This window comes from Tachyglossus aculeatus, chromosome X4 (assembly GCF_015852505.1).
Source record: "Tachyglossus aculeatus isolate mTacAcu1 chromosome X4, mTacAcu1.pri, whole genome shotgun sequence".
Classification (NCBI taxonomy): Eukaryota; Metazoa; Chordata; class Mammalia; order Monotremata; family Tachyglossidae; genus Tachyglossus; species Tachyglossus aculeatus.
Window position 1 is genome coordinate 28,511,387 of NC_052098.1, and position 27,076 is coordinate 28,538,462.

Consider the following 27,076-nt stretch of genomic DNA (forward strand, 5'->3'; position numbering starts at 1 on the left):
ACCTCCATAAGACAGACAGCTCTTTAATACTTTACAGAGCTCTAGACAGGTGTATTTATATTCTAAAATCAGCATCTGAAAGAAAGTGGGTAGGCACTGAATTCATCCTGATAATCAAAGATTTGAACAAGACAGTTTTAAAACAAAATGAAGCCCACTCAAATAGCCAAGGTCTTAATTTTGACTTGGTGAATACCACCCTTTAATTTTTTTCTTTTTCTTCACTACCACCCAGTATTCTTTTGCTTTAAACAGCTGTGATAACGTTAACATGAACAAGGTCCTGTGATGCAGCTGTTGCCTGGATTTGGTGTGGATGCGGGCATCTGTGTTTGCCTTGGAGTCATTTGCTTCTGCTAATAACAAATATGAGTATATGCCACAAAGGACATAGGTCCGTTTGGGTTTCCTCCCCTGAAGACTTAGAGTTACAAGGACTAGGACACTAAATCCATCCCGTTGGTACTAATCCTCCTTACCAGAATACATGGTGGGTAGAGGCTGTTTCCTTAAAGGCTGTCTTAAAAATGTCTGAATACATGCACTTGATTCTTACTGAATAAGAGTTGTCTTGCCCTTTCTTATACTAGTCTCTTTTAAAGGCATAATTGGATTTTCTTTTATCCTCAGGCTTTTGAATTTAATAGTTTTGCAAAGATCCATCTTATTTAGAGGAACTGAGGTTTCTTGCTAACATGCTAGGGATAGCAATCATGGAGAACAATTCTAGAAATGAACAATTTACTAAACTTGGAGCTGGTTAATCTTTTTTTTAAATCAGTGTGCAGTGGAATTAAACTTAACAGGATCTTCACCAAGTAAAAGGTTTGATTAACCAGAAAGTACTTAGCCCAGTGTCTCTATGCCCCTCCCCCAATTAAAATAATCAATAGTATTTACTTAGAGGAACTGAGATTTATTGCTAACATGCTAGGGATAGCAATCATGGAGAACAGTTCTAGAAATGAACAATTTACTAAACTTGGAGCTGGTTAATCTTTTTTTTAAATCAGTGTGCAGTGGAATTAAACTTAACAGGATCTTCACCAAGTAAAGGGCTTGATTAACCAGAAGGTACTTAGCCCAGTGTCTTTATGCCCCTCCCCCAATTAAAATAATCAGTAGCATTTACTGAGTTCTCACTCTGTGTAAAGCACTGTATTTAGAGGTTGGGAGGGTACGATCGAGTTTTTTGACGATTCATTCAGTCAATCAGTGATACTTAGGTGACCCAGAAGTGCTGAAGCAAATTTGCTGAAAAATACTATGTTTTTGCCCAACCTCCAAGCTGCACTTTTGAGAAAACAGACACAGGGCTTGTCTAGCTACAAATTTGTGAAGGCAGTAAAATGTAAAACTACATTTTAGAAGTGAAATAATATTTCCCAAAATGAATGGCATAAATTATCTCCGTGTGTGTATGTCGAGATGGAGGGCCCCAAAGTAGAGAGCAGGGGGAAAGGCGTCATTTTCTCCTTTTCTCTGTCTCACCATGAATGTGTCTCTTGGCTCTGCATTCTCCTTCCCTAATGCTGTTTTCGCACACAGGTGCTAGCAGAGTGTTGGGGGCTCAGAGACCCTCTTCCCCCAGTGTGAATGCATTGCCACCTGGCTGAGTAGTTGTTTACTTTAGGACTCAAGAAAGTAAACTTAGGCCACTATCTGAAACCCTTCCATAGTACAGACTATATTGCTAATGATCACAAGCCTTCACCTGTAATGTTAATTGAGCAATCCAGGGAGCACAGGAGACTGTGTTTATGTGGTATGGGTTGTGTTTTCAACCTCCATTTCATCCTACTGCAGCTGCTGAGTGCTGTCCCAAATATAGTAGCAGTAGTAAAAGCTTTAAAAATTCAACAAGTCTTAATTATATGTATCACTAAACTTATGTTTTGAAGGGTTTTTTTTCCCCCCCAAATCCGTCAGCAGCTCATTTACCTTGCCTCTCCAACAGTGCACTGCTTTGAGCGGGCTTAACATATTGAAATTTAATTTGAATGATGTTGTTTCAGGACTAGGTAGATAACTGTGTGTTTGTGTGCTAATATAATGTATACAGTGAAACACCTCAAGGGCATTTTTTTTAAAAAAAGGCCTGGACATAATGTACAGGAAAATGTGAGACATATTTAAAGTTGCCTTTGGGACCTTTGATGAGGGCTTTTAAAATTGAAATGGAGGAAAGACTGTGGAACCAATTCACTCTATATTTGGTTGTATTTCATTTTGCTTGACACAGTATGAAGTATTGTCATTGGTCCTACAGTTCTGAATTTGGAGAGGCCTTTTTCTCCAATGTAAAATAGATACATTCAATGGACCAATTGGTTAAAATATGAAAATAAACGTGACGGCAGAGAAAAATATGCTAGTGAATTTGACAGTGATAATGCTTCTATTACTGAGAATTTCCCAAGCACTTCATAATAATGATGACAATAATAATAATAATTGTATTAAGCACTTACTAGTCAGTGCAAGACTATCAATTTGGACACAATCTCTCCCCCACCTAGGGCTCAAGATCTATTTTATCCCCATTTGATAGTTGAGGAAACTGAAACACAGATAGGTCTAAGTGACTTGCTCAAGGTCACCCAGCAAGCCAGTGGCAGAGCTGAGACTAGAACTCAGGTCTCATGACTCCCAGTCCTATGCTCTTTCCAAGAGGCCATGCTTTGTTTTAAAATCAATAATTTGCAAAAATATGTTGTTAGAAGGCATTTTAAAAGAAGACCCTGAAATACAAGCACATCTTCTTTCTCCCCCTCACACATCTGCCTTTCCATACTCTTTCTCCTACCTGTAAACAATTATGTGTCTGTATATTCCATTAAATTGTAAACTGAGAACAGGGATCTGTCCCCTCTAGACTGTAAGCTCATTGTGAGCAGGGAATGTGTCTGTTTTATTGATGTGTGGTACTCTCCCAAGCACTTAGTAGGGGACACACAGTAAGTACATAATAAATATGATTGATTGAGAAATACCCTTCCAAGAGTTTAATACAGTTCTCTGCACACAGTAGAGCCTCAGTGAATACTATCGATTGATTAGACTGGGCTTTCTGGAGAAGGAGTGTGGCCTAATAGAGCATGGGCTTAGGAGTCAGAAGGACCTGGGTTCTAATCCCAGCTTTGCCACTTGTTCGCTGCATGACCTTGGGCAAATCACTGAACTTCATTGTTCCTCAGTTACCTCATCTGGAAAATGGAGATTAAGACGGTGAACCCCATTTGGGGCATGGACTCTGTCCAACCTGATTTGCTTGTATCTATCCTAATGTTAGTACAGTGCCTGGCATACAGTAAGTGCTTAACAAATACCACTGAAAAAAAAATCTTGTGTGGATGGGGTAAGGGCATTGTGAAGGTTCAGTGGCCAGACACTACTGCTTTCTCTCCAGTAAAGTGCAGGTTACCCAGGAAAGCATCACAAAATACTCACATCTCCTCCAGAATAAATTAATTCTGCTGAACAAACGATGGGCTTATTAAAGGCTACAGAGCTGAAGATTGGAAGTTCTGATTGATTTTGAAGACCCAAAGTTCAGAGGATCACTTATATTTGTTACTATTTCTTTGTTGATGTTTTATCTTTCCCCTCACCTGCTTCTAGGTTGCCCAGTAAAAGGTCATCCAACTCCAAACATCACTTGGTTTCATGCAGATGAACCAATTGCTGCAGCAATAGGACTAACTTATCACATCTTGGCAGCTGGACAGATCCTACAGATTGCAAACCTTAGCCAAGGATCTCAGGGTGAATTCAGCTGCCTGGCTGAGAATGAAGCAGGAATGCTCGTGCAAAAAACATCTCTAGTCATCCAAGGTAAAAAAAAATGCATATATTTAGAGAACAGTGCTTGGCATGTAGTGAGTGCTTAACAAATACCATTGTTATTATTATTATATATACATATATACACACACATATATATATACATATATATTATTTTAAATATATATACACACACCCTTTTACGTTGTTTTATTTCTTGGAGCAGTTGACAAAAGGAGCGATATTTCTTTTAAATTTTCTCATCTGTTGTGAATTGTCATGAGACACAATCAGTGTCTCAGATTGTGTGGTGTGTGTACGTTTATACCTGTCCTTAATTTTCAAAATGAAAGTCTATCCGTCTGGTAATGTGACTGGAAAGGACTGACATGCTCTTCCTCATGTTGTTTGCACAGAAGGATGGAATCTTGGTAACCAAATAGGTTAGTTCCATAGAAGGCCTGTCTCCGTTTTCAAACCTGCTTCTTTGTGTCTGGATCTTCGTAGAGCATTTGCTCTGTCTGGGGAAAGCAATCCCTCTCTTGATTACTGTCTGCTTAGCTGGTGTCTCTACTATGGAGCCCACTGCTCTGTTGTATTGTTTGAAAACGTGCTTCATCACCATTACCAGCACGTGTGGCCCTATAAAGGAGGACTGGCTTAGCTATGAAACTCTCCATTAAAATCACTTGAAGGTTAAGGTCAAATACTGGCCTTTCACTAGTTATCAAACTAGATGCTTAAATTTGGAGATATACAGGGGTCATAGCCAGTTAAGTACAGCTCAAAGGAGAACCTGATACCTTGGCCATGCTAAGAAAAAATTGTGCTGTGCAGGAAAGGAAGAAACTTGTCTCTCAGGGGAAAGGCTGCCTCACAAAGAAAGGCCAAGTTTTATTTCCAGTGCACCCATAACAAACACTACAATTACTTATTATTACTATTTCCAGTGCACCCTTAAAGCCCTTAACCACAAAGAGGAAATAAAATGAGCTGGTAAATTGTTTGTCTTATTACACAAGCCTTACAAATAATTAGATGCCCATAATCAGAAATGATGACCACCAGACAAGCATAAATATTTTGAATTTCCTCACCTCACCTTCCAGATAGGAAGAACATAGTAAAGGAAACAAAGGTGAATGGTTATTACTATGTTCTTAATTATTTATGTACTATGAAAACATATCACAACCCTATCTAATAGAGAAACAAGTACCATGAGGTGACTGGGTTTAAAAAATGCCACTAGCTCATCAGCCAGTGGAATATAAGCTCGTAGATGGGGAATGTGTCTGCTTATTGCTCTGTTGTACTCTCCTAAGCACTTAGTACAATGCTTTGCACACAGTGAGAGCTCAATAAATGCAATTTAATGAATAAATGAGTGTATGTGCACAGTGTCCAAACTGTGGGTACTAAGAGGTTTAATTGTGCCATTGGTAACAACCAGTTCATTTTTCAATGTGACCATTGCATCCCTGTGACTCTTGCAGAATACGTGTGGTCAGTGGACAGACTGGTGGCGTGTTCGGCCTCCTGTGGTAACAAAGGGATGCAGCAGCCCCGCCTGCAGTGCCTGTTGAATGGCATGGAGGTCAGCGCTTCCCACTGTGCAGGAAAGACCAGGCCGGCAGTGCAGCCCATTGCCTGTAACAGAAGAGACTGTCCCTCCCGGTGAGTCCTTAGGATGCAGGGCACTACATGTGTGTTTTTCGCTCATGAAACTCTGCACCGGGGCTCAGATGGTTGGAGGTTTTATCATCCACAAAAGTTAGTGCAGTATGCTGCCCACGGTAGATGCTCAAATACCATCAACTGATTGGAGTTAAGCAGCCTGAAAAAGCAATACTCTTCTTGGTACAGATGATTGAAAAAGCACACAAGATTCTGTCTCGTTTTACATCTCACAGTATAGGATTCCTTCAGGCCCTTCTTTCCACACCTGCCTATTTGCTGATGCTTTTCATTTCTCAGCTACTCTTCCCTGTTTTCCATCCTTTCCTGTCTATCTGCCTTCTTCTGATAATCTTAAAGCCCTTTCCGTCAGTCCAGGTTTTGTTTCCCTTTACTCTCCCTACTCATCTATACCATTTCAAATGTTTTTTGCTTGTTTGTTTGTTTGCTTTCCGATACCTGTATTAATGATCTTGGTTTCACTTCATCACTTTTTTATATTTCTCATCCTATCTTTTCTGGGTTTCCAGTTGTCTTTCTGGGAGAGTTCATTTCAGTGGCCGTCACCTTATTTACATGCTGAGTTTCCACACAATACAATAAGATCAGTGACTAGGGTATATATTTTTTGTTCTATTCATTTCTCACCAGAGCTGGTATCCAGTTGTTTAAAACAATTTCTACCAAGCCACCTAGTTACCAGCATTTATTTACACACTACACTCCTCTGTCCCCTACCACCACTCCCGATAATAAGATTTTGTTAACTAGATTGTAGTCCCCCAGAGGGTCATGCTGATGTCTTCTGTACTTAGAACTTCATTCCAAGATGTACGTCCTCTAATTTGAGTTAACCTCTTGCTCTTCCTAAGAGCATAAAAGCATAAATGATTCCTCATATCAGACCAATGATTCACCCAGGTCACTATTCTGTCTCTGAGAATGACTACAAAGGATATTTGAAGGCACACCAACTCTATTGTGCTTTCCCAAGTGCTTAGTACAGTGCTCAGCACAAAGTAAGCACTCAATAAACACCATCAACTAGTTGCTTTCCTTAATAGCTATCATCATGGCTATCTAACATCCCTAACATTTTTCTCTAATAACCCACCTGGGATCTCTCGTTCATGGATTTGGACATAGCCTTCTGGGACCTGTTTATATTTTTGACCCCTACAGTGTCCTGTGGTGGTACAGTTCCTATGTTGCTCACTCACAGGGTGAAAAGGGTTTGCTTAGTTTTTTGGGTTTTTTTTATCCTTTCTCCTTCAAACTGCACTTAGGGTCTCAATCCTGTTATGGAATTTGGGTGAAAAATCATTCTGTTTGGCCCTAACCACAACCTTCGTGGATTTTTTAAATGTCAATCACTTCTTTCCAGGCAGGAGGGACGTAATCTTTTTGGTTTATCCTCCTCATCAGAGGCTACTCTAGCCCTCCAAGAATTTTGTTTGCCCTTCTCTGCACCTTCTCCAGCTTTATTGCATTCTTTCTGATCAGCCCATCTTAAGAAGCTGTATAAGCATTATTCCAGGTGTGGCTGTGCCATGGTTTTAAGTAGTCGTACCCCTGCGTAAAGATCAAGTTCCATAGGCACATACAAACTGACCTCTGACCCTGCCAAAGGGTAAGGATGGACTATGAATCACGTGTAGCATCAAGCTCAATGGTTCAACTTCATTAACTTCATCCAGGCCCTGTCACCTGGTGATGCCTTTATATTACATTTCCATAGGATGTTCATGCACCTCTAAGGCAACTGTTTTGCCAGCTGAGTCATAAGGAGCAGCTGAAACCAGGAGAAACCCAATGAAATATGAAACACACTCATTAATATGAGCAGTTTGACCTGCTGACGGGAACATTTCCACAGGAATGATTAATGTCCTTTTATACCCTTCCTGAGTTGTAATATGGCCCGTGATTCCCTCCTAGCTCCTGAGAAATTGTTGAAATGTATATTTGGAAATAGAGGTTGATTGAAATGCAGGACTGAAATTCACTGGGGACATAAGAAGCTGCAAATTCTGTCTTGCCAAGCTGTATGAAATGAAGAAGAGATCATTTCCTTGCCAGGGGCTTTTTTATTTGATTTGGGGATGGCGACAGCCAATCAGACTAATTTACTCCTGTAAATGAAACACTAATGGATGTGCCTGCTTGAGTTTCAATGGCCCCAGGAGTATTAAAGCACCTCTTACTTGCTTACTAAGTAATCATGAATGCAGGAACTTCTAAGCTGGGTTCCTGGTTGGGACTGTGAAAGGAGGATTGCTCCCCCTGGGACAAATAAATCATGAAAAATAGTCACAAGCGGGGGCGTACAGAGTCCCTGGTTTAAATAGTATTTCACTCCCCCTACTTCCTTCATGTTGCCTCAAAAAGCCACCTGGGCAGATGTTCTATCACTGCATGAGAGAATCACTGCCTCTTCTGCCTCTTCCCAACATCTTTCCTCTTAGCAGCTTCCTGGCCAGTTGCTTCTCATTCGGAAAACCATTTCCCAGGTTGCATTCTGATACCCAGATGCAAGAATGACTCCCAGTTCCTTTTGGCTGCAGAATTCTTCAACCTAATTACCCTGGGGCTGTACAAATTCTCAAGTCAAAGGATTTTTTAACCTTGCAAAATTGTTAAGCCTTCCTCAAGAAAGAAAATCTTTTCTAAATGGAATAGGCACAGATACGAAGAAATGGGTTATAGATTTCATTTCTAAGTGCTCCCACTGGGTACCCCAGAAGGTCGAAAAAGGGGCCTCACTTGAACGCTTACACACTGGCCAACAGCTTGTGAGGAAGGTGGATGACTGTTACTGAAGGACTGACTACATAACCCCAAGATTCAGAACCAAACTGAATGCTGTGTCTGTAGACATCCCTTGCTTGCACTAAGGGTCAGTCCCAAAGCTTAGGGCCACTTGGATTGACTCTAAACTGTTAACTCCTTATGGGCAGGGATCCTGTCTACTGACTCTATTGTCTACTTTCCCCAGCTCTGCACAGAGTAATCAATCAATCAATTGTATTTATTGAGTGCTTACTGTGTGCAGAGCACTGTACTAAGCGCTTGGGAAGTACAAGTTGGCAACATATAGAGACAGTCCCTACCCAACAGTGGGCTCACAGTCTAGAAAGCACTCAATCATCATCAGCAGCAGCGTCAGTAGTATTTACTGAGTGCTTACTGTGTGCAGAGCACTGTACTAAACACTTGGAAGAGTACAGTGCAACAGAGTTGGTAGATACATTTCCTGCCCAAAGTGAGCTCACAGTCTATAGTGGGAGGTGGACATTAATATAAATAATTTTATAATATATCATTTATATATGTACATAAATGCTGTGAGGCTGAGGGTGGGGAGAATATCAAATGACACAAAAAGGAGAGTGAGTGATTGTTTAATTGACTGTTAGGTCTTGCCCTGCTTCCCCTACCTCCTTTGCTAGCAAATGGACTGGATAAAATTAAATGGTTTGCTAGTGGAGTGGGTTGAGGCATATGAGAAGATGGAAAGTGCAAAACTATGAGGAAGTGATGGGGAAAAGGAAGGTTGGGAAAAAGCGGTCAAGACTGTTGGGGGAAAGTGAGGGAGAGAGCTTCAGGGTAGGTGGAAAGGACCCCAAGAATAGGAGGGGGTAAAGCCTGACAGTTTTCGATCCATTTTTCTCCAAACTGCCCCCAACCCCACCATAAAATTATAGAGAGATTGATTGGAAAAGAGTTGACTTGGACTTGTTAACTTTCTCAGACATAAAACAAAGGGAATTGACTATTCAATTTACGCATAAACCAGGTATCTCATGGCTGCCCTTTTTCTCCTTTAGGTGGATGGTAACCTCTTGGTCATCTTGTACACGGAGCTGCGGGGGAGGGGTCCAGACCCGGCGTGTAACATGTCAGAAGCTGAAAGCCACAGGGATCTCCATACCCATAGCCAATGATGTGTGTGCCCAGGTGGCCAAACGCCCTGTGGACACACAGGCGTGCAACCAGCAGCTGTGTGTGGAATGGGCATTCTCCGCCTGGAGCCAGGTAGGGTTCCAGATATTGCCTAAAGGCAAACTTTGACCCTTGTTAAAGACAAAAGACCCCAAAGCGCCAACTGCAGTCTATCACTGATTTCCTTTCCCTCAACTACCTCCTTCCTGTTTCCTTCCCATATTCTCCACCTCCTGTTAATCCTTCCCTCAGCCATCTTCTATTCTTCCTCACACACAACGTCCCAAAAGCCTTGCCATTATTTTTGGTTACCATTCCCATCACCTCTTTGCCCTGGTCCACTCCTCTTCTGGTGGCACACCCCTCACTGCATCCTCACCACCCTATTCCATGAAGCTTTCATAAGACCTTAGATTTTTCTAGCCAAAGATTGGAATCCCCTACTACTCCACCAGGGTGCCAGAGCTCATACTTAATAATAATAATAATAATAATAATCATGTCATTTATTAAGCACTTACTATGTGCAAAGCACTGTTCTAAGTGCTGGGGAGGTTACAAGGTGATCAGGTTGTCCCATTTGGGGTTTACAGTCTTAATCCCCACTTTACAGATGAGGTAACTGAGGCACAGAAAAGTGAAGTGACTCGCCCAAAGTCACACAGCTGACAAGTGGCGGAGCCAGGATTTGAACCCATGACCTCTGACTCCAAAGCCCGTGCTCTTTCCATTGAGCCACGCTGCTTCTCTACTCCTTTAAGGGGAGAGTGATGGTTCAGTTGCCTAGGTTATTACATCTGGTAGATATCTGTCAGAATTTCACTTTTTCTGATCATTCTGTTATACAGAGAGAGGGTTCAGAGACTGGGAGAACAGATGTAATCTAAAACTAGTATTGCAATGTCCATTTTGAATATATACTGTTCACCCATGAGGGTGAATCCTGAGTCACTAAGGAAATGGAAAAAAAAATTGATGAAGACATCTTTGAAAGCTCACCAAGATGCACAGTAACGCATAATACCATGTTGTCTCCTGGGACATTTTGATGAAAGTGCATAAGCAATTATATTGATGACTCGATTTTCCCACCACGAGTGAAATAGAAGTACAGCTGTGGAATAAGAAGAGACCTTTCTTTCTATGGGCAGTTATCCATTATTTTTTTAAAAGGTAGAACCCACTGTTAGACTAAAACTGGAAAAGGAATAAACATATTAAATATATTAACACTCCTGCAACCAATGAACTCCAAGATTCAGATGCTAGCTCTGCAGAAGCCCTGGATGAAATAGATTCCCAAAGAGAATAATAGCCAAAGTCATTTTTAGTGACTTTTAAAAACATTTTAAAACATTTTTAATGAATATTACAATTGGAAAGAATATCAAGAGAGATTTTCAATGGACGACATAGGGATTAGCAAAGAGATACAGAGGGTTTAAAAAAATATATGCTCTTGAAGCACATGCCTCTTTAGCCTAAGGCTTCTGTTTGCAAGGGCAGTGGAATGACAAATCCCCAAAAGTAAATTCCTGGCCTATTTTAGCTCAGTTCTTAGTTGAGCAGAGGGAGAAAACTCACAACATAAAGGGGGTGAAGGTGGGGAGGTGTTGAGGGAGAGGGAGAAGGCGAGAGATAGAGACAGGAGTAAACTTCCCGCTCCCCACCCCGTTGAATCACTTAAGAAGAGAGGTGAGTGTAGACAAACTTTTCCCCCTTTGGGGAAATCCCTTCAGAAGATAGATTGGTGTAGCTTTCCAGTGCTGGGAGAGAAGGCAAACTCTTCCCAGAAAGCCCCAATGGCCTCTGGGAGATGTAGGCAAGCCAGCCCCTTTGCTTCATGTAGCTTTATTTACACGTTCCTTTCTGGAAATTCCTTTGTGAGACCTGAGAATAGAGTTTGAAAGCACATCAACCTTATCCGACATACTAGCCCTGATGCAGCCATGTAAAACTTACGTTACTGCAAACTTTTCAGCGACTTTAGCAAAATGGGCCTGGATGGTGTTTGTTGAGAGAGAGTAGTTGCATTAAAGCTTGCTTGAGAGTTATTTTAGAAAACAGTCACTTGATAGTTACTATTCAGTTAGCACATTGCATCTACCCTTTTAAAAAAAACAACTGATTGGTCTTTGAAAGGAAATGACCAAGAAGTTTGATTTGTAACTCATTAGGTATTGGAGGGAAGGATGGGGTAATGCTTTCTGCTGGCCAACTGTGTACATTACCTGGGTGGATGCATTCCCTTGGTAGTTTATATCGCTTCCTCATGATGTAATGCACACTCTCAATCAGAGATGCATTAATCCATCTGCCATGCCTTACATCAATGCTGTGTAACATAAGCTCTCTCCTAACTGAAAAGACACCGTTCTAATGACTCCTAGTGACTCAAACAGCTCAATTCTAGGCAGTATTCTGCAAGTCGATCCAAGCAATTCATCAAATTACAATTAAGAACAAGTCATTCTGGCAGTGGCTTACCAACACTTGTTACTATATCATAGGGTTCACCAAAGAAGGCATTAGGCTCACACTGATCAGTTTTAATCATCCTTTTCCAACAGAGTGAAAAATTGTTTATGTACTTCATCCTGTCTCGGTGAAATTTATCCTTAAAAAGATTAGCGTGAACTCGATCTTCAACTCCTAATGATCATTTCTGATTGTAATATTGCTTCAAGATGTATTCTCTCTAACATTTATTCTTTCCAAACCGTCCATACTTGCAACTGGTCATGGCTACTGGTTTAGATATGCTATTGTACTCATGCTAATTATCTGCCCCCACTTCCCCCAACTCAGTAATGCTGCAGCTATTCTAGAAAAATAACGCTAGTATTACCCCCAAGTTCAATCCATCCTCCCTTTCCCAACAATCCATTTTGCTATAACTCACTCTCTATAGGTCGGGCATTTGTCCTAGACACTGCTGAATACACAACACTTCAGGATTCCAGGGAAACACTTTTGATCTAACATAGAACCGTCCTGAAAGTAGCGTGGCCTAGTGGATAGAGCACGGGCCTGGGAGTCAGAGGACCTGGGTTCTAATCCTGGCTCTGCCACTTGCCTGCTGTATGACCTTGGACAAGTCACTTCACTTCTCTGTGCCTCAGTTACTTCATCTGTAAAATGGGGATTAAGACTGTGAGCCCCATGTGGGACAGGGACTATGTCCAACCTGATTATCTTGTTACTACCCCAGCGCTTAGTACAGTGCCTGGCACATAGTAAGCGCTTAACAAATACCTTAAAAAAACACACATTGAACGAGCAACTTTTCTGGAGTTTATCCCTACTCTGCTCCCTAAAATGTCTTTGCGATCGCTAGATGATAAACTCCTCTGAGGATAGGGATCATGTTTACTAATTCTACTGTACTCTCACAAGTGCTTAATAGCAGTAGTAGTATTTATTGAGCACCCACTTGATGCAGGGCACTGCACTAGGTGATTGGGAAGTACAGAATAAAGTGATGTGTTCCCTGCCCCCTAATAAGTGCTCAGTTAAGACTACTGATTGATTGCCATTGGATATTCACCTCAGGCGGGGAGACTGGAGCAGAACTGAGTCCATGCCAGAGTGCTAACATGCCCTTCTTCCTTACTGGGATACCACGCAGCTGCTGTAGTCCTTGTCCATCTGTTTTATGAACAGCCCCTAAATCCCCCAAGCTTTTCTTGTTTTTAATGGAAAGACCTCTCCCCTATGAGAGTATACAGTCAAACAATAACCTTCATTTCAATGCTTTTAGTTGATTCGAGACTACATTAAGCCAAGGATCTATTAATCACTGGTATTGATTGAGTACTGACTGTGTGCAGATCATGGTACTAAGTGCTTGGGAGAGTACAATAGAGTAGGCAGACACAGTCCCTTCCATCAGTGAGTTTACAGTCTAGAGGATGAGTGCGAAATATAAAAGTCTGGTTATTTTTCTTTATCTTACAGTAAATACCAAACTATTTACAGCTGAAAGAAGCATCACTGAATAACCCCATTTGTTTTCAGTAATTGTAGCACCAAATGTTACATTTTGCTTATCTTATTCATTTCCATATGTCCTATGGAACTTTCAAAGTATTACTCTGCAGGAAAGACATCCTCTCTGGCCTGCTTCTGTTTGATGCTCTCAGCTTATAGAGGGAACATAAAAAAAAACCAAGGGCAGTAAAAGGAAATCATCCTGAGCTGCTTATCCACAGAAAAAAAAAATCTCATTATCAGTCAGCTGCATAATTCCTCCCTTATCCCAGAAAGAAAAAAGTTACATTAGAGTTCCATGTGGAACAGGGACTGTGACTGATCTGCTTCTCTTGTTTCTACCCCAACACTTAGTACAGTGCTTGGCACATCATAAGTGCTTAACAAACACCATTATTATTATTGTTATCATTATTATGGAAACAAGCAAGCCAACTAGACATAGTCTGGTACTTTTCAAATGACCAAAGCACCCTCAGCAGAATGTAGCATTTGATAAAAGCCTACAATGATACCAGTGCTAAAGGTCCCACATATTTACTCACAAATTCCTCAGAGTCCAGTGAAAGGAGAAATTGTGTTCTAACCCTTAGTTACTCTGACTCAGTACCCTATCTCCCTTTTCACAGTGCAATGGCCCCTGCGTCGGACACCGGCTAGCTGTACAACACAGGCAGGTTTTCTGCCAGACACGAGATGGAATTTCACTGCCTTCTGAGCAGTGCAGCGCTCTCCCCAGGTACAATACAAACCCTCCAACTTTTGATCCTCTGATTCTGTTCAAGAAACACAGTATAGAAATGGAAAAAAAAATCACACCATCTATCCTGCAAATGTACTTAGTGCAGTCTTTGTAGAAGGAAAGCCACTCACTGACACAGTGGATCCTGTATGCATGCACTCATTCATTCATTCATTTATTATTCATTGGCCTTTCCCTAGAACCTAAAAGTGTACTTATGCTTTTTTTAAATGACTGACTGCCACCCAAATATCCCAGTTATCTCAATCTAGGAGAGGTGGAATGGACAGGAACCAGGCAAAAAGGCACTCTGGCCTTTAAAGAAAATAGGTGGACAGGCAGTGTGTTTTTGTATGTGGGTCCAACTAGGAGTTAGATAAATGTGCCCGCAAAAATCTGGGCTGCCAAAATTGCCCAGCCACAATTATGTAGTTGTCAGTGACCAGACAACCTGTTGTGTTGAGGGTGTGTGAATAACAAATTTCAGTGTATAGCACATCTAGACATTGTGTGCTCTCTGCTTGAATATACTTCAGGTTAAGTATACCATGCATGTTATCTCCAGATTAAATTGTCTGTTACCACAGTGTTTTCATATTAACTATTGTGATTGTCTGGTGGCTACTGTCCAGTTTATCACTAGCTATTCCAAAGACTTATGTTGTTCAACATTGAAGATAGGTTTCATGATATAAGGCCCAGTCAATTTAAAACAAAATTTCCAATTTTGAGACCCTGTGACAATTACCTTTCTTGTCAAATGTCACAAGAGAGTTGCCAAAGTGCCCCAGCACTTAGTACAGTGCATGGAACATAATAGGTGCTTAACAAATACCACAAAAAATGTGTAAAATTTGCCACAGACAGGATTGGTAAACTTCTGAGAGAAAATGAGATGCAGATCAAAACTATGTTGAGATTGGCTAAAGGAGCAGACCCTCTGAATGCTCCAGGTAAATATGAGGTTCCATGCAGAAGCAGCATGGCCTAGTGGATAGAGCATGGGCCTGGGAGTTGGTCATAGGTTCTAACCCCGGCTCTGCTGCTTGTCTGTTGTGTGACCTTGGGCAAGTCACTTCACTTAACTGTGCCTCAGTTACCTCATCTGTTAAATGGGGGTTGAGACTGTGAGCCACACATGGGACAGGGACTGTGTCCAAGCTGATTTGTTTGGATCCACCCCAGCACTTAGTACAGTGCCTGGCACATAGTACTTAACGAATGGCACAATCATTATTATTATTATTATTATGAGGCTTAGAATAGTTCAAATTTAAATGTTTAATGAAAGTGTAAGTTCTATGTGGGCAGGGAATATATCTTTTTTTATTCTACACTTTCTGTACAGTGTCTAGTACAGAGCATTGTATCAGGTGGGCACTCAGATACTATTACTTCTACAGAAAAGAGCCAACCCAAGAACCTTGAGCAACATGATTCTCTTGAGCTATCCAGCAGTCATTGCACTGACATATAGCCTATTCTAGACACAACAAAAAGCTCAAACCTTAGGTTGGTCTGTTGAGGTTGAGAAAATTTTGACTTAAACATAAGGTGCACTGCTTGATTTCATTGGCTTCTCTCAGTATTCAGTCTCTCTGTCATTGGGGAAACAGACCGTGTGTCTTCAAAGTCAATGATGCATCCTGTTTCTTGTGAATGCTGTGGAAGTGCTGACATTAATGCTCCAGCTCCTTTCTTTAGAAGTAATAGTATCTGAGTGCCCACCTGATACAATGCTCTGTACTAGACACTTGGAAAGTGTAGAATAAAAAAAATGATATAGTCCCTGCCCACAAGGAACTTACATTTTCATTAAAAATTTAAATTTGAACTATTCTAAGCCTCAATCCCCATTTTACAGATGAGGTGACTGAGGCACAGATAAGTGAAGTGAGTTGCCTAAGGTCACACAACAGACAAGTGGCAGAGCCAGGGTTAGAACCTATGAACTTCTGACTCCCAGGCCTGTGGTCTAGGGAGCTGCTGCTGTCCCACGTGGTACAGGGACTGTGTCCAAACTGATTTGTTTGTATCCACCCCAGCGCTTAGTACCCTCCCTGCTGTATAACCTTGGGGAAGTCACTTCACTTCTCTGTACCTCAGTTACCTCATCTGTAAAATAAGGTTCATTACCTGTTCTCCTTCCTACTTAGACTGTGAGCCCAGTGTGGAACAGGGACTGTGTCTGATCTGTGTATACTATAACTACCCCAGTTGTTAGTACAGTGCTTGGCACATAGTAAGTGCTTAACAAGTACCATTAAAAAAAATCTATCGCCTGCCAAGAAAATCTACTGTAACAACCAAATATGTATGATTTATAATTATACCCAATTCAAAACTCCTATTTAAAAGTTCTACCGACAACTGGAATCTTGAAACTCACTAATCAATCAATCAATCAATCAATCAATCGTATTTATTGAGTGCTTACTATGTGCAGAGCACTGTACTAAGCACTTGGGAAGTACAAATTGGCATCACATAGAGACAGTCCCTACCCAACAGTGGGCTCACAGTCTAAAAGGGGGAGACAGAGAACAGAACCAAACATACCAACAAAATAAAATAAGTAGGATAGAAATGTACAAGTAAAATAAATAAATAAATAAATAAATAAATAGAGTAATAAATATGTACAACCATATATACATATATACAGGTGCTGTGGGGAAGGGACTCTCAGGAGTGCTGGGATGTAGAGCAGAAGTCAGAAACTCTAAGTTGCTAGCCAGCTAGCCAGGTGAGTGACCCAACCAGTTGTGCCAAAAAGGGAATTGAGACAGAGGGAGAAACCGTTGGAACGCTAAAAAGACACAGAACTTGATATGTGATTATGAAATTTGTGCAGAAGGGGGCTAAGGGAGGTCAAGGTGGAGGACACAGTAGTAATCTCAGAGGGAATTATCTGTGGTGAGGTAGCCTCTGGCAACCCCCTTCTGTCAGGGAGTTCAGAGAGCCATACTACAACCCCTCAAGGACCACCATGGGTCCACGGTTACTTTGAAGTGTTTCTGGTAGCACTGAAGAGATATTTTGTTAGTCACACTGCTTGAATCTGTCAGTTTGTTTTAAAGGTCAGCGTTTGCTGCACACCAGTAAATCCTGTGTGGCATTCTTGCTCAAAATGCATCTGAAAAAAGGGCAAGAAGAAATGCTTCCTATTGGTAGTTAATAAGAGAAGGTCAATCTATCGCTCTCATCAAATAGGCTTGCTTTCAGCACCACAACACTGATAGACCATCCCTTATTTCCCACAAGCTAATGTATAGAAAAGCAATATTCATTCATTCATTCATTGAATCGTATTTTTTGAGAGCTTACTGTGTGCAGAGCACTGTACTAAGTGCTTAGAAAGTACAATTCAGCAATAAAGAGGGATAATCCCTGCCCACACTGGGTATACAGTCAAGAAGGGGGGAGACAGACATCAAAACAAGTAAACAGGCATCAATATAAATAAATAGAATTATAGATATATATGCACATCAAAACAAGTAAACAGGCATCAATATAAATGAATAGAATTTTAGATATATACATATACACAAGTGCTGTGGGACGGGGAGAGGGGGTAGAGCAAATGGAGCAAGTCGAGGCAACGCGGGGCGGAGGGGGAGCTGAGGAAAGGGGGGCTTAATCTGGGAAGGCCTCTTGGAGGAGGTGAGCCTTCAGTAGGGCTTTAAAGGAGGGAAGTTTGGTGAATTTGAGGAGGGAGGACGTTCTGGGCCAGAGGTAGGACGTACGCCAGGGGTCGACGGCAGGACAGGTGAGAATGAGGCACAGTGAGAAGGTTAGCACCAGAGGAGCTGAATGTGCAGGCTGGGATGTAGAAGGAAAGAAGGGAGGTGAGTAAGAAGGGTCAAAGTGATGGAGAGCTAGAAAGCCAATAGTGAGGAGTTGTTTGATAAGGAGGTTGATAAGCAACCACTAGAGATTTTTGAGGAGGGGGGTGACATTCCCAGAACGTTTCTGTAGAAAGATAATCCGGGCAGCAGAGTGAAGTATGGACTGAAGTGGGGAGAGACAGGAGGTTGGGAGGTCAGAAAGGAGGCTGATGCAGTAATCCAGTCAGGATAGGATGTGTGATTGTAGGAACGTGGTAGCGGTTTGGATGGAGAGGAAAAGGTGGATCTTGGATGAGTACCTGGTCAGGAAAGAATTAAATGAGGAGAGAAGAAGACTGCCCAACACACAATGTGGTCAAAAATGAGCAACACCACATGAAGAAAAACTCAAGCTACAGACTTGTTCTCCCTCTACTCTGAATGTACCTAACTACCAGTCAGAAAAGGCTTTTGATCAATTCCTTTGTTTTCTGATCCATTCTGACTGAGCCCAGTTTGGAGTATGTATCTTTCATCTCTACTGTGAGCGTTCCAAGGATCAGAAACCAGCCATTTTGACCCCTTGACCAGGGACGTCTCGACAGAGGTGATTTAAACTTGACGTTGTTGTAGAGGATGATCCCCCTTCTCCCCTCTCTTTCAGGCCCATGAGCACCCAGAACTGTTGGACGGAAGCCTGTGGCGTACACTGGCGGGTCAGCCTGTGGACTCTGTGTACGGCTACCTGCGGGAATTATGGTTTCCAGTCCCGTCAAGTGGAGTGTGTGCACCTCCGTACAAACAAGCCTGTGCCGGAGCATCTGTGCTCCTGGAGACCCAGGCCGGCCAACTGGCAGCGCTGCAACATCACCCCTTGTGAAAACAGTACGTTCCAACCCAAAAGAGGCATCTGCAAATTTTCGGCTGGGCTCCGGGCACAGAGGGCAGCCCTGAGTGCCCAGACACCATTGCTAGTGTTCTGGAACAGGTTTCCTTAAGGTGGCGGAGTCTAGTGTTCTCGCAGGAACTCTTGTATGGGTGGATGTGTTTCACAAAATGCCAGCTCTCAACTCTGTGGCTAAAGGTGACAGGTGCTTTCTAAGGTTCCCAGCACTGGGCCAGGGAGAGCGTTCTGCTGAAAAAGCAACTGCTGGAATCATAAACATAGACTGTTGGCTGAAATCCGTATCAAACTAACCTTCAGTTGATTAGCTGATAAGTCATTCTCACTGTGGCTCAAAGTGGCTTTCAGGTGACAGGCAACAGTTTGGACTTGCCAAAAAAAATAAATAAATAAGAGTTATAAACACTGAAGCTAGACAAATAAAGTTTCTGCAGTATCGGGGGCCACTTTGGAACCACTGTTTTGATATTTCACTGTGGAACCCTAACATCATTTTTTCATTCTTTACAGCTATTCACCATCTCGAACCCTTAAGGGATCCAACTCACTTGGATTTTGCTAATAGGTTATGCTCTTGTCTTCCTAAGATGGAGAACATCCAGCTTCGTTGGGGATGTAGTTAAAATTTTTGCCTTCTTAAGCCAGTGATGGAACAAGTTTATTGAGGATTGCAGTGCAAATAGAGAGGATAACCCCTTCCCCTCACCAGGGCCTAATACTTCCTCTTCTTTATTGGCTCTTTGTCCGGCCACAGGAAGAGGAGTCAGAGAGGAGATGATGGCATCTCTAACATGAAAAGTCAACAGCAGACTACAAATTTGCCAGCCTCAGTCTCCTTCTCTGTTCCTGAATGAAGACTCCATTTCCCTTCTTCTACTCTCGCTTCTAAGCACTTCATGTGAGAATAGGGGAAGGGAGAAGGAGAAAAGGGAGAAGAGAGGGAAGAAAGGTGTGAATAGCAGAAGTTTGGGAGGGTCAGTTGAACGGTGAAGACTCTTTGAACAGGGATGACAGTATGAGGCAGGGACAGCAGCAAAATTTCTCTCTCCTGAGTTAGACATCCTGAGAATATGGCTTGGTTGACTTCGGAGAAGGTCCATTCCTGGGTAAACTGTAGGTTCTATCTGTTCTCTGCCTCAGTCAGTTCAGCTATTTTGGACTCGTAAAGGTCAAAGGCCTTACTGCTGCTGAATCAGATGATCCTTCTATACCACCTGGGCTTTCCACCAGGGCAGACATTCTTCAATCAATGGTATTTATTCACACCTACTGTATGTATGCAGAGCACTGTACAAAGCGCTTAGGAGAGTGCAGCAAACACAAACCCTGAAGAGTTTCACAATTTAATTGGTAAAGACATGCAGACATAAATGATTTACATATAATGGGAAAAAGAGCAGGGATAGAACTTGTAGAAGCACAAGCATGTCAGGATGAACTAGCTGGATGAATAATTGAATGGACCCTTAATATATATATATATATTAATTTATATATGTATACATACACACATATGTGCTGAGGATAGATATAAATGCATATGTGCTAGGGATGGCTGTTTGGTGTGGGTAACTTGGGGTGTACGGCATTAACAGGGGAAGGTTTCTTGGAGGTGGTGGGATTTTTTAGAGCGGTTTCAAAATGGGAGAGCCGCATTTGGGCATATTTGAAGGGGATGAAAGTTCCAGTCAGGGGGAACAGCATGAGTGTTGCTGTAAGGCACAGTTAGAAGGTGAGCTTGGGAGGAGCAAAGGGTGTGAGCTGGTGAGGAGTAAATACAATGCTCAGCATAGAGTAGGTGCACAGTAAATACTATTGATTGATTGAAGACAGCCCATATGCAAGATGGAGAAAGCTGGTGGTGGAGAACCAGGAAGTCAATATTATGAGTTTTTTATTTGTTATGGAGGGAGATGGGCAGCCTTTGGAGGTTTTCAAGAAGAGAGGTGTGCTGAGTAAGGTTTCAGGAAGTGGATCCGGGCACCCATCTTGTTATTTAGATTGAAGGGCTGGGAGACCAGTGAGGAAGCTATTCTAAGTCTCCTCTACACACTGCTCCCTGGGTCACCTACTTAAAACCTCACTAAGAACACATCTCTCCACTCCTCAAAAACCTCTAATTGCTATCCATTTTTATCTGCCTCAAATGGCAGCTCTTCAGTATTCACTTCAAGGTTCTCTCTATCTGACAATTCAGCTATCTTCACCCTCACCATTGCCTCCCAAGCTCACCTTTTAATGGGATTGCACTTTTGAGTCTCCCACTTCTGACCCCTTGGAAATGCTGTTTCCCCTGCCTGAAACACCCTCCCCCTTCAAAATATACCAAATCACAGCTCTCCCACCTTGAAAGCCCTCCTAAAACTCCCACCTCCTCCAAGAAACTTTGCCCAATCAATTCTTAATGGCTCAAGTCTTGTAAACCCAGCAGCCACCCTCGACACTTATGTATGTATGTCTACTCATGGTCCATTCATTCAATTATTTCATCCCCTCATGATCATGTTTCTTCCTGTTATATTCTTGTTCTTCCTCCTGACCCCACTATTTGTACACAATTGGTGTTTGTCTGCCTCTGTCGATTAGACTGTAAGCCACTTAGAGGCAGGGACCGTGCCTTTGTTTCTGATGTACTCTCCCAAGCATGTAGTAGAGAGCTCTGCACCCAATAACTGCTTAATAAATACCGTTGACTAATTATCCTAAAAAGGGAAAACTTCAAGGAACCTGGTATGAACTTCTTAAAAAGCCAATGTTTATCTTGTTATTCTGCTCAGTATGTAGAAGTCCATACTTAGCTTTTTGGGCAATGAAATGAATGTCCCAGAAAGGCCACCTAGAAAAAAAAATATCTTAATGGAAATTGTTTGATTTACAAAGTCACCCCCCAAAGGTCCATCTGCCCTCTCCTCCCTTCTCCCATTCACATATGGCCACCATCTCTTGCTGGAGCAACTAGGAACAGGGAGGGAATAACTGACAGAGAACCTTGAGGCAGGACTCCTCTCTCCGAACTTCTGCTTCTCCACACCCTCAGCGAAAGGGGAATACTGATCCCAACAGCAATATGCATACTTCCCTGCCCCTGCCATGTGTCCTCATGTCCCCTTGCTCCTCTGGAGACCACCTATTGTGTGATTATTGATTTGTGATAAGTCAGTAATAATAACTGGATGAGAATCAGAAATCCCACTCCAATGAGAAAAAACCCACAGGAATTGACATGCTAGCAGATCCTTCAGAGCCACTTCTTATGCATTAGGTGCCCCAACATACATCTTAAAAGAGCGGTCAGTATTTTCCAGCCCAATACTCACAAGTAAAAGTTTACCAATTAGACTGAAATCTCCTTAAGGGCAGGGAGGAGGAGAAGGAGGACTGGAATGAACTGACAAAAGGGAAACACATAGAGTTCTAAACCCTTATTGGCTGACCCAAGCTTCTCCCACAAATGTGACAAATTGAACGAGGTGATTAAAGAATCACTCACCACGTGGAAAGGCCGGTTTCCAGAGAGAAAGGCAGCGTGATTCACTACAGAGATACTTCACTCAAAGAACACAACAGCCGAGAACAAAATGTCCCACTCACCTTTGATAGCTTCTGTTCCAAAGTAGACAGGAAATATTGGAAAAGGCCATGTTATTTCCTGTTTCTGCTGTTTAGGACCAGGAAATTCCCTTTGCTTTCTGGGAAATGTAGTCTCCTTTAGGAAGATTACCTGGTCCGACTTCTCTCCCCTTCTGCCCCTTAGCTCCTCCTCCAAAACGGGTTGGAGTATTTGTTTGGAAGATAACACAACCAACACCTCCTATGTACTCTTTTGAAGGTTACCCCCAAAGTCCCTAGAGATACACCAAAAGTTCTTCCCATCTGGGAGGGCGTGCAGGGAGCTGCGCCCCTGCTACAGCTACATATTAGGTCCTCTAAAAAGTGTGAGCTCCCATCTGGTTTCTAAGTGCCTACACACTGCATCTGACAAATATTAGCCCTCAGCAATAGTGAAGCAGCATGACCTGCTGAAAAAAATTCGGGCCTGGGATCAGCAGATTTGGGATCTACTTCCTGGCTCCACCGTGTGCTGGCTGCATGACCTTGGACAAGTCACTTAACTTCTCTGTCCCTCAGTTTTCTCATCCTTAAAATGGCTATAAGATACTTGTTTTCCCTTCCCCTTAGACTCTGATCCCCTTGTGGGACTGTTCCCAAACTTCTTTGGCACCTTCCCCAGTGCTTAGTACAGTGCTTGGAGCAGAGTAAGCACTTTACAAATACTGCAATAATTATTATTAGTGAATGATGACAATAATTATATTTTAATTACACTCAGAGAAAAAGAGGAGAAACATGGGGAAAGCATGACCATCCCCCCCTGCTGCCCGGGGGGTGCCTTAAGATTTGTCCATAAGAAGAGAAGGCTAGCTAACCTTGGGGAGAAGAATGCACATCTCAAATGAGGTACCTACCAGCCCCATTTATATGTGGTCTATGGATGCAGGAGAGAAACAGTTACTACGTATGAGGGAAGGAAACAGGAGGCCAGGAGGTAGGGTCTTCAAGAAAAGAAGTACATCCAGTAAATAGCCAAGTGGAAGAGACAAACACCAGCCAAGGTACAAGAACAATTCCAAACAACCTAGGCTGCTGGGAACCCACCCAACAAAGGCCTGTCCCCCCTCCCACCCTGTGCTCTGTACGCAAAGGAGTGGAGTTGTGAATTTGTCTTTGTTTCACCATTTTCTTTCTGTCCCCTTTCCCCATCCCTCCTCCTTTACCAGTGGAGTGCAGAGACACCACCAGGTTCTGCGAGAAGGTGAAGCAGCTGAAACTGTGCCAGCTCAACCAGTTCAAATCTCGCTGCTGTGGGACTTGCGGCAAAGTGTGAAGATGGGAAAAGGGCAGGTGATCTGCTCTGGCCACGCAAAGGACTTGTGCAACCAGGTTGAACAGAACTCAAGCTTTCTTCATTTTATTTATTTATTTTCCCTTCTCCACCATCCCTCCTCCTCTCCCTAATTGTAAGGGCCTTGGCAACTTTTCCCTTCCATACTGCAGGAAGACCAAAATGCCCTGAAGGTAACTGAGACAAGAGATCAAACCGTTTAGAAAAAAAAAAGGACAAAGGTAAAGCAATGTCTAGGCCACCAAGTAAGATGGCCCAAGGTGACCTGAGCTGGCTACACAGGCTCCCCCCAAGGCCTTGGGGCAGAAACTTGGAGAAGGTAAAGCCAAGTGTATTTTCCCCCAGAAGAACAAACTTCCACTGTTATTGATCAGTTCAGTGGGCAGGGATGGAACAAAATAGAAGTGAGAGCAAGAAAAGGTGGCAGAATGTAGTGATATGAGCAGAAATCACAGACAGCCAATAGTGTTTTGTTTTTCCTGGAAATGTGTGTTAGCACAGAATTATTGTTCTTACTGTTTCTTTGTCTCTTATCTACCATACTCAGAACCAGGCGCCTCTGGTGCTGGAAGAGAGAGAGAAAAGAGAGCAAGAGAGAGAGAGTGTGTGTGAAGAGGGGGCAGAGAGTGAGAGAAAGATGTTGATTTGAATTTTGAGCTGAAAAACAAACCTGTTTTAAAAACAGTTCTTGCATTATCCCAGCAGATGTTTGGGGAAGGGAGGGGCAGGATTTAAACCTGATAGCTGGACAGATGTGAGCTGGGTAGGGGAAAGGCAGAGAGACACTGGAAGTTTGAAGTACAGTATTATACAGAAAAAAGGAGTTGGGGGAGGGGTGGTGAAGGAAGCAGAGAGAAATGGGGGAAAGGTCTGCCAGCAGTGGCCTGCAAAGCAAACTGGCACAGCTGTAACAATCAGAGATTTGGAAATGTGACAATTAGGGCCATCCTGTTATGCTAGATCCTAAAATGTTACATGTGTCTGATCTTTTTTCATGTGGATTGTATTTGGTTAGGTCAGGGCTAACAGCTGACCCAGAGCTTGAATGGTGGCAAGCTGGATAGCTCAGAGGGCACTATGATTCCCCAATGTCTATGTACCTCCCAAGGTGTAAGGAAAGAGCCTAGGGAGAAATCTTAACCCTTACAGGTCTCTAGGACACCATTTAGTGAACCATAACAGTGATGCACTAGAAAGGGCCGCCTTAGATCCCTTAGTCCCAGAAGAAGCATACCCACTGGGAGAATCTGGTCTATTGTGTTCCACTGAGTTATTTCTGTATGTGCAGTCCTAAGGAAGTCAGAAGGAACTGTGATTGTCCAGTAAGGTATACCCGCTATCATTTTTGTATTAGACTCATATTTATTTGTGTTCATCCAACTAGCTTGGCACAGACAAAGCAGATTACTGTTACACTCCAGAACCCTGAAACACATTTTGGATTTGGAACAGTTGTTTTTTTTCTGCTAAGGTGGAATTTTCATCTCCTCTTACCATGCAAGTGTAAAACACCCTCAACAGGGGGGCTTAAATTTATCTATCTAGACTGGGACTTGAGGGTTTATTATAGTACTGTTTATTATAGTAATTCTTGCTAACAAAAAAAATATAACACAGCATCTTTGAAATCAATTTTGCCACAAATGCAGCCACTCGCAACTGACCAGAAGGATGGGATGACAAATTGCCCACACAGCTTAACGTCAATAAAACTAACTCGGCAGCAGAAATTTCGATCTGACAGCAGTAGCTTGACCTCTGCTTAGCAGTCACTGTGATTCCAACTCAAAAGTGTAGCAATGACACCCTCTCAGAGTTGAGTGAGGTGCATCATGTCAGAGCCTTCTTCTGGCAATGTAGAAATGAAGTACCACTTCACTCTTGAGTATGACACTAAACAACCACCCTTGTTTTCCAGATTTTATTTTCAGTCCTGCCAAAAGAATAGATTCTCTTTCTAGGTCTACGGTAAGCCTGTGACAGCAATAAAGCTCTATTTGGCCATTCCAAAGAAGAGCTAAGAGGGAAATTGGTGTGTCTTTCTCTTTCCCTTTCTCCTATGCCTCTCAAAATTGGGCTCCAAGAAATTGTGTTGGTAATAATCAATGTACTTTTTATTTAAAATAAAGAAGTCTCTATGTCTGTATATCTTTTGTGCATATTTATTAGGATTTCTTGTATAAAATGTGCAATATTCAGAATTGTATACTCTGTTGTCCTGCTAAAACTATTGGGGGGAGGACTTTTTATTATCACCCTGCAGTTGTGTTCCTGTAAAATCAGTGGTAACATTATATATTTTCCCTATGATTTTTAATAGTCCTGGGTGTTTAATTTTGAAAGCATTCACTCTGTATGGACTATATTGTAAGCTACAACCTGTGGGAAGGTGGAGTGATGAGCAGGGATTAATTTGTGATATGGCTAGTTATGAATGGAATGAAGAGCAGATTCCTTAATACCAATATGGTGGTTGTTTCTAGTTGACTAATTTGTGGCGATAGCGGGGCAATATTTAGATTTTTTTCACTAGCCAAATGTATTGCAGTGACATAAGCTGTTGAATTGTAAACAGTTTAACTGTGGAGGGGGGAAACATGGCGAGCCAACATTTAGTATGGAGAACACGGTGCTCTTTCCCTCTGTACTTTCATACGTGTGTCCTGTGGATTATGATTTGGCAGCATCACAGAAGGGTCTTAGGGTTGCTGGCTATAATGGAAGGAGGCAATACCTCCCCTAAAAGCACAAACCCGTATTTATATTTTTTTGTACAGATAATGCAGCTTATTTATTTAAATCCTGTTGTCAGGCTCATTCCAGCTTTTCTAACAGGTTCTGTGTTGATTTTTGGTCCCCAGCCAGGTGTGGCTATGGTGAGGCTCTATGGCAGTATGCAATTATATTTATTTAGCTAGACAGTCAGATATAAACATCAGAATGAAACACTAGACAAGAGACAACCACAATCCCTGGATAGGAAAGGCATGTAAGAACATGTGTGTGTTGTATTTAGACATGGAATACATAGACAAGCTTGGGGTTACCTTCAAGAGTCACTTATTTTGACATTTAAGAAGAGCAGAACCATCCTTTGGAATGTTTTATGACAAGCCTGCTAGACAAATGTAACAGTAGAATCAAGTGCAGGATGGTCATGTGGCTCTCTATGCCACTCTTGCAGGAGCTTTCCTGTTTTCCCCTCTGCCTTTCCTTCTTCCTTTTCCCCCACTTTATGTAAGGCAGAAAGGTGGGGGATTGGGGCAAAATGCCACAGCATCCACAGAAGCAGCGTGACATTCCAG

General features: G+C 42.3%; 1 protein-coding gene across 1 annotated transcript in view; it reads left to right on the forward strand.

Moving 5' to 3' along the window:
- Positions 1 to 19,373, forward strand: part of ADAMTSL1 (ADAMTS like 1) — a 714,148-nt gene extending 694,775 nt beyond the window's left edge. The window contains exons 25-29 of the mRNA XM_038769612.1: positions 3,622 to 3,834; positions 5,280 to 5,460; positions 9,288 to 9,495; positions 14,022 to 14,131; positions 18,629 to 19,373. Coding sequence (XP_038625540.1) covers positions 3,622 to 3,834; positions 5,280 to 5,460; positions 9,288 to 9,495; positions 14,022 to 14,131; positions 18,629 to 18,962 — 1,046 coding nt within the window. The 3' untranslated portion in view covers positions 18,963 to 19,373. The remainder of the gene's footprint in view (positions 1 to 3,621; positions 3,835 to 5,279; positions 5,461 to 9,287; positions 9,496 to 14,021; positions 14,132 to 18,628) is intronic.
- The last annotated feature ends 7,703 nt before the right edge of the window (positions 19,374 to 27,076 follow it).